Here is an 8,699-nt window from a genome sequence, read left to right on the forward strand (position 1 = left end):
TACATGGAATTAGACAGAAAAATAGTGAAGATCTGCATGGCACCTCGGGCAAGTGTCTTCTAATATATACCCAGGTTGACCAAAGCCTTGTGAGTGGATTTGGCTGAGAGAAACTGAAAGAAGCTTGTTAAGAGGTGATGATGATTGTAGATAACGATGAACTAATATCATTCCCCTTTTTGTATATTTGATGTATTCTTTCAGTTCCATAATTAACTTAAGCTCTGATCGAACCAATTGGCTTACAATTCCACAACCTTCACCCGATGGTTCCTGTTCTGGTAAAAACCGAGTGCCTGTTAATTTTGGTGTTGATATGCGATCTGGTTGTTCCTTAAAGTAAGTCACTTTACCAAACTTTCAAAACACAGGAAACAATGATCCTGAGTGACTCTACAAAGTTTTGCTTTTATAAAATTTATGTTGTCGTTAAGTATCTCCACTGGCACCAACAAAACCCTAAAATAGATGGGAGGTCCTTAGTTTTCAGATCAGGGGTTTAAGTGCTGGTATGGCTGTGTGGTAAGAAGTTTGCTTCTCAACTATGTAGTCTTGGGTTCAGTTCCATGTCATGGTACCCTGGGCAAATGTCTTCTGTTATAGCCCTGGACCAACTAAACCCTTGTGAGAGGATTTGATAGATGAAAACTGAAAGAAGCCCATCATATATACATATATATGTATATTTGTGTGTATGTGTATGGAAAATAGACTCCATCAAATGCCAGCAGGAAAAACTAGAAGTAGTTGATAGCTTCTGTTACCTAGGTGACCAAGTCAAGAGTGGAGGTGGATGCTCTGAGAGCATAGCTGCTAGAATAAAAATAGGCTGGGCAAATTTCAGAGAGCTTCTGCCTCTGTTGGTAACAAAGGGCTTTTCCCTCAGATTGAAGGGCAGATTGTACGATACCTGTATGCCATGCTACATGGCAGTGAAACATGGGCCATCTTAAGAGAAAAATTGGACATAAGATGTGGTGCACAAGAGAGATGACTGTGCTGGTATGGACAAGGACAGCTGTGTTAAGAAGTGCTAATCTCTAACCTGTGGAAGAGGTAGACCTGTAAAGACATTAGACAAGGTGATGAAGCATGATCTTTGAACATTGGGCCTCACAGAGGTGATGACAAATGACTGAGATTTTCGGCGATATGCTGCACTTGAGGAAGACCCATCAAGCCAAGTGAAATTGTAGTCATAACCAATGCCAGTGTTGCATATCTAGCACCCATGCCGGTGGCATGTAAAAAGCACCCTCTGATTGTTGGGCCTCACAGAAGCAATGACAAGTGACTAAGACCTTTGACAGTACACCGTGCTTGAGAAGACCTGTCAAGCCAAGTGAGATTGTAGTCATGATCAATGCTGGTGTTTCATAACCAGCACATAAAAAGCACCCACTACACTCTTGGAGTGGTTGGTGTTACGAAGGGCATCCAGCTGTAGAAACACTGCCAAATCAGATTGGAACCTGGTGCAGCTTACCAGTTTTCAGTCAAACCATTTAACCCATGCCAGCATGGAAAACATGTTAAATGATGATGATGATTATAGTTAAGATAATGGGATCTATAGAGGATCAAGGTATATTGATAGAAGTCATTAAATCTAGCAACATCATCCACAGAGGCCAGTAGTAGCAGAGCATTCTTGAATAAAGCAAGCAGTAGACACTAAGTAGACAGCATCAAGACATGTCCAAAGGCAACTGCTGACGCTACTCAAAAGAACCCATTTATTGTACTGTATTGTTTCAAAGTCAATGTTAGTTTTTCATTCATTTATTTAATTTTGGTAAAAGTGTTCAGAAAGAATATTAGCATCATTTAATGAAGATCCAGCTAATTATAATTCACGGAGGATAATTTAGAGCAAAAGCTCAGATTAATGATACATGGGGTCTACTTCGATTTCTAAATTAAGATTGTATAATCATCTTCACACCTTTAGAAGGATGGATAAAGTGAAAACATCATCAATTTCTGTAAAGATTTTGGAGTTAAAGCAAAAATGTTGATTTTTATCTAAAGTGGAGCATTGTTAGACACACTAAACTGTTTGTTAGTGATAGATGTACGAAATTGTTGGAAATCTTAAATGAAGCAATTGTAGCAATACCAAATAACCCATTTGAATATTATTAGTTTGTGAAGACACATGGCTCAGTGGTTAGAGTGTCATGCTTACAATCATGAGGTAATGAGTTTGATTCTGGGTTGTGTGTTGTGTTCTTGAGCAAGACACTTTATTTCACATTGCTCCAGTTCACTTGGCTGTAGAAATGAATTGCAACGTCACAGGTGCCAGGCTGCATCAGCCTTTGCCTTTCCCTTGGAAAGTGGTGTGGAGAGGGGAGGACGGTATGCATGGGTGACTGTTGGTCTTCCATAAACAACCTTGCCTGGACTTGTGCCTCGGAGGAGAACATTCTAAATGCAATCCCATGGTCATTCATGCGTGTGTATGTGTGTCTGTGTATAATTCTGTGTGTAAACTTGTCTAGCCATCATGCAATGGTTGTAAATGAGCATCATCGTGCAAGCAAGGTTGTTTGCAGCTTGCAGCCTTCTGTAGAAAGCATGCTTAGCCATGAGAAAATATTACCTTGCTTGGTGACAAGGAGAGATCTGGCTGTAGAAAAACTGCCTCAGCAGGGTCCATCTGCCCATCCAAACATGTAAAAGTAGATGTTAAAATGATGCATGTTTTGTGTTTTTTTCTCACTTCACATTTGGATCTAATCTATGTAACTGTGAAATGTTATATGTTTACATCCTCATTAATTCTGTATGTTTCTTTGCCATACCAGGTTTATCAAGTATTTTCTAAATGTCTTCTTTTCTTGTTTTATCAGATTAAAACTGTCTGACCTCAGTGTTCAGTGCAAAAACCTTGAAGAATGATCAATATTCTGTGGCAACAAAATGCCACCCATGTAGCAACATTTGGTAATTCTCCAGTTGAGTTTGTTAGTGACTGGTTGACAATAAGTGAACAGAACAAACCTCCACAGCCTCAGGTTAGAATCGATTCTATTTATTATCTACTAAAATTATAAAATCTTGCCTTTCTTTTTTTGTTTTTGTCTGCCATGTTTTGTACAGACTTGGGTGTGTGGCTAAGAAGTTTGCCTTCCAACCATATGGTTTCCGGTTCAGTCCATCTGCATGGCACAATGGGCAAATGTCTTCCAAGCCAACAAAGCCTTAGGAGTAGATTTGGTAGATGGAAACTAAAAGAAGCTTGTCATGCATGTGTGTGTATGCATGTGTGAGTATGAGTTGGTGTCTTGATATTGCATGGTAGTTGTACATGAGTGCCACTGTTATACTCAGGTTTACACCAATCCCTTTATTCCCCACCCCCACACTTTGTGCATCCATGCAGAGTCTCTGCTCCCCACTCACTCTTCTTTGACAATACTTTGCCACTTATATTATGACCTCTGCACCTTGATGGTATGCCCTGGCACTTGCCCTCATATCTCTCTCTCTCTTCCTTTACCATCACATTTATATTCCGATCCCCATTCTTTGTAAGTATGCCCTGACCCTTTGATACCATCTCTCTCCTGCTCTCTCTTTCACTCTTGCTATCTTCCACTCTCTCTCTCACTCTGTCTCTCTCTCTCTGTTTGTCTCTCTCTGGCTGGGTAACCATGTATCTCCTCTACAGCAACAAACCTGTTTCTGTTCTCATTCTTGACCACTCTCTCTCCATCTCTCTCTCTCTCTTTCTCTCTCTCTGGCTGGGTAACCATGTACCTCCCCTGCAGCAAGGCACCTGTTTCTGTCTGTCTGTCACACTAACCTATTATCATCTAGCACAAGATCACCGCCTCCAATGCCACCCCCACCCCCCACCTCTTAAGGGATCTTTGTCTTGCAAATTACTTGGTGACCCTGTCAGTGCTGGTGCCACATCCAGTCCACATTGTAAAGTGGTTGGTGTTTGGAAGGGCATCCAGCTGTAAAAAACTGACCTCACCTGAATGGTGCCATGTAAAAAGCATTCAGTCCACTCTGTGGGGTGGTCAGTTTTAGGAAGGGCATCCAACCATAAAAATCATGCCAAAACACACACAGAAGTCTGGTGCAGTCTTCTGTCAGGTCAGCTCCTCTCAAACCGTCCAACTCATGCCAGCATGGAAAGTGGACATTAAAAGACGACGACAATGATGATGATGATGATGATGATGATTGGTATATGGCTGATTCCTTTGTTTCCAGTTTTCCATAAAAAGCATGTTTGGCCATGGAGAAATATTGTCATACTTGGAAACAGAAAGAGTATCTGGCTGTAGAAAATCTGCCTCAAAAAATTCCATGTGATCCATACAAGCAAGGTAAAGCGGATTTTAAAACAGTGAGATGATAAGAGTTACAATAGAATGTACACAATAGGCGTAGGAGTGGCTGTGTGGTAAGTAGCTTGCTTACGAACCACTTGGTTCCGGGTTCAATCCCATTGCATGGTACCTTGGGCAGGTGTCTTCTACTATCGCCTCGGGCCAACCAAAGCCTTGTGAGTGGATTTGGTAGGCGGAAACTGAAAGAAGCTCTTTGTATATATATGTGTGTGTGTATATGTTTATTTGTCTGTATTTGTCATCCCCCCCCAACATCACTTGACAACTGATGCTGGTGTGTTTACATCCCTGTAACTTTGCGGTTTGGCAAAAGAGACTGATAGAACAAGTACTAGGCTTACAAAGAATAAGTCCTGGGGCTGATATGCTCGACTAAAGGCGGTGCTCTAGCATGGCCACAGTCAAATGACTGAAACAAGTAAAAGAAAAAAGAAATGAATTGTTACAGAATTTTTTAATAAATGTAAAGGTTTGTCTTTTGATATTATTTTGTTTTTCTTCTCAGTTTGAAGCACCAGACCAATGCACCCAAGTTGTTACAGGAATGCAGATACAAGTGTTATATGCTAAAATTGGATCCATTAGAAATCCTCAGCCAAAGATTATTGGGGTTTCTTTCACCTATGAAAAACCAAAGACAATATCATTACAGGTATAATCTTAATAGATAATTTAATTATCTAAATCAATAACTCGTTATGTTTCAATTAATAACAGTTCAATTCTTGTCAGTTTTACATTTTTTTTAGTCTTATTTTGTCTCCTTAATAGACACAGACATGGCTGTGTTGTGAGAAGTTTGCTTCCCAGCCACATGGTTTTGGGTTCCGTCCCATCATGTGGTACCTTGGGCAAGTGTCTTCTACTTTAACCCTGAGTTGACCAATGTCTTGTGAATGAATTTAGTAGACAGAAACTGAAAGAAGCCTGTTGTGTGTGTGTGAGTTTTCTTGCCTTGAGATTTTGTGATAGTCGTAAACAAATGTCACTGTACCGTGAAAGCATGTCTGGTCATGCAGAAACATTACGTTACTTGGAAACAGGCAAAGGTTGGCAACAAGATGGGCTGTAGAAAAATCTACCTCAACAAATGTCTGTCTGACCCATGCAAGCTTGAGAAAGTGGACGTCAGATGAATTGTTTTAACACATTTTTAATGGGAAGTGAAAATGTTCTTGGTGCATAAGAAAAAAAAATTATGTTAAGTTTCGCTTCGATTGTTTAACCCTTTCATTACTGTATTTATTTTGAGATGCTCTGTTTTTGTTTCATTTACTTTAAATACAACAAAGAATTTGATAAAATAATTTAGTTATCATTCAGCTAGTGTTAGGAACATAAACTGTGACTTAGGTTTGGTGGAAGATTTTAATTCAAAATTTATGAAAACAAGACATTTGTACTCAGAAACAGAGCCAGTTTCAGTCGGGTTGGTAACGAAAGGGTTAATCTTGAATAATTGTTTACAGTTTCTGAAATCCAAATGTTTAAACCGTGAATTATTTATGATATAAAAAAATATTCAGAAATGTCATCTGTTAGTTCCCTGGCAACTACTATTTCCTCCATGATGGCTCTCTGATACTAAAAATTAAAAATTACTTGGTAGATGATGATGCTTTGGAAGAGACACTGAATAAGAATTAACCACAAAAGCAGCCTAAACGGAAAGAAATGATTAAAATTAAAATAAATTGGGTATTAACCCCATTAAAGATTGCCATCATTTAGCGTGTTAAGAGCAAATCAATTATGCAAAGATCATTTCTTTCCTGAGTTATTGGCCATGGATAGTTATTGTAGATATGAGTAATGAGTTGAGTGAAATGTCTCCACCTGTAATGTACCTTGTGTCGCATATCTGTTCACTCAGAATCTACCAACACATGACAGCTCTTGTGCAAATGAAAGCCAGAGATATTCAAAGGATGACTTGTAATGATGTAAATTGATCAGATTTGATATCTCAAATCTTACACAATATTTATATGAGGATGGAAATTCATGGATGCTTCAGACTTATTGAAACTATGCAAAACTGACTGTAAAACTTAAAATATTAATGAATGTTGATAACAAAAAAATAAATAAGTAGAATTGGTATCAAATTTTTAACTCCAAGGTCTAGAGTTCAAACCCACTGCAAGCATCTGGTTGTGTATTTAGGTAGCACACTTAATCTGTAATTTACCTAGATGTTGGAAACAGACAACAGATTACCTGAGAATATTACTCAAGATTAATTAATATCAATCTTTATCTTTCATCCACTTAACACTACTCAATCAGAATTAAGCACCACCTTGAAAACCATTTGAGGCTTACAAGATAATTCATATTTGACATTCATAGTGAAGTTTTATTTCAAATCTCTGCCTTCTTTCCAGCTGCTTTCCCCCATCATTTTACAATGTGAAGTAGCCATGTATCTCCCCTGGGCTTGTTCCTCTATCATACTTTAACCTCTCAACATCTTGACTAAAACTACTGCCCCACCTCTCAAATATTAACCCCTTAGTTGTGGGAGCTTTTTCTTTTTGTTTTGTTCTTTCTTGTCTTAGAAGTTACTTTGTGATGTCCCTAATGCCAGTGACATGAAAAAAAGCAAAGCATCCACTACACACTGTAAAGAGGTTGGCATTGACAAGGGCATCAAGACATAAAAACCATGCCTATGCAGACACAGAGCTTGACAGGGACCTGTGGCTTGTTGGATCCTGATTAACCATCCAACCCATGCTGGCATGGAAAACTGACATGAAATGATGATGATCATTTAATGATCATCAAACGAACCGGTGACACGTAAAAAGCACCGTCTGAACATGGCAGATGCCAGCGCCGCCTGACTGGCGTCCGTGTCGGTGACATGTAAAAGCACCAACTAATCTTGGCCGTTTGCCAGCCTCTTCTGGCCCCTGTGCCGGTGGCATGTAAAATCATCCACTACACTTATGGAGTGGTTGGCATTAGGAAGGGCATCCAGCTGTAGAAACACTGTCAAACCAGACTGGAGCCTGGTGCAGCCTCCATGGCTTACCAGACCCTGGTCGAACCGCCCAATGCATGCTAGCATGGAAAACGGATGTTAAATGATGATGATGATGATGATGATGATGAATTCTAGCCCACTTCAATTTCGATCAGTAGACAATAAAAAAGTAAATTGTATTAATTTTTAGAACACAATGAAAATTCTCAATTATTTATTCCATCTCTGTTTTGTTTCAGTGTAATAACCTCATATGTGATCCAACAAACTACGACAAAGAGTACACGATTGAACTGGTAACATCTGTAGCATTTCAAGATGTTTCTGAGCCAGCTTTAAAGTATTTTACAAGACCTCCCCCACAAGAGAGTGGATTACCATATGATTTCTTCTATCCTTTTTATTCAAGCGGTTCAGTAAAGAACTACGAGCAACACTCAACAATATATTTTACAATATTTGCCATATTTCAAATGTTTCTTTTGCTATGAAAATTGTCCTACAAATCTAGGTTTATCTTCAAGAAAACATTCTTGGACATCTTATTTTTGTCTTTTTAGACATTCCCTCCATAATTCAGCACAAAATTCTATAATTTCATTCCATCTCATTAGGTGCTGGACCCAAACAACCTGCTGTATATAATGAATTGTTTAAGGGCAGAAATAATTCTGAGTGGTTACTCACTTGGTCCATATTGACCTGTCCAACACATACCAGCATGGGAAGTGGATATAGAACAACAATGATATTTATCGATAAATATGTGAGAGAACCTCCCAAAACTAGACGCCAAATTTTAAAACATTATCTGAGCCTAATTAGGTTACCTATGAAGAAAAACCGAACAATACCAAAGAAAGCAATTTCCACAGACTGTGAATCCACAAATGAAAGAAAACCTTCAATAACAAAACTAAGAGATAAAAAAGCCAAAGATAAAAAATCTACAATTGAGCAAAACAAACGTGTATTGCCATCATCAGCTGCCACACATGATATCTTGTGTGTACGGATAGATGACTATGATCTGTTGTCGGTCAGCATCCAGTGGCACTTGGAACATCCACTGCAGAAGATACTGATAGCTTTAATGATGGAATGTACACAAGGAATAAATGATGTAAGACTTGTCTCTATCATAATTTCTCACACACACTCATATATGTATATATATATATATATATATATATTATATATATATATATAATATATATATATATATATATATATATTATAATTATACACACATATTATATATATTTGTCCCACCAGCCACAGCAAAACTGGTACCAGTGCTGGTGCCATGTATAAAGCACCCAGTACACTCTGTAGAG

At 38.5% G+C, this 8,699-nt stretch overlaps 1 protein-coding gene across 1 annotated transcript in view; it reads left to right on the forward strand.

Moving 5' to 3' along the window:
* LOC115214329 (tectonic-3-like) overlaps positions 1–8,495 on the forward strand; it is a 43,137-nt gene extending 34,642 nt beyond the window's left edge. Inside the window, exons 13-16 of the mRNA XM_036504415.1 lie at positions 205–339; positions 2,856–2,877; positions 4,876–5,022; positions 7,602–8,495. Coding sequence (XP_036360308.1) covers positions 205–339; positions 2,856–2,877; positions 4,876–5,022; positions 7,602–7,853 — 556 coding nt within the window. The 3' untranslated portion in view covers positions 7,854–8,495. The remainder of the gene's footprint in view (positions 1–204; positions 340–2,855; positions 2,878–4,875; positions 5,023–7,601) is intronic.
* Positions 8,496–8,699: the final 204 nt, after the last annotated feature.

Source organism: Octopus sinensis, linkage group LG7, assembly GCF_006345805.1.
Source record: "Octopus sinensis linkage group LG7, ASM634580v1, whole genome shotgun sequence".
NCBI lineage: Eukaryota > Metazoa > Mollusca > Cephalopoda > Octopoda > Octopodidae > Octopus > Octopus sinensis.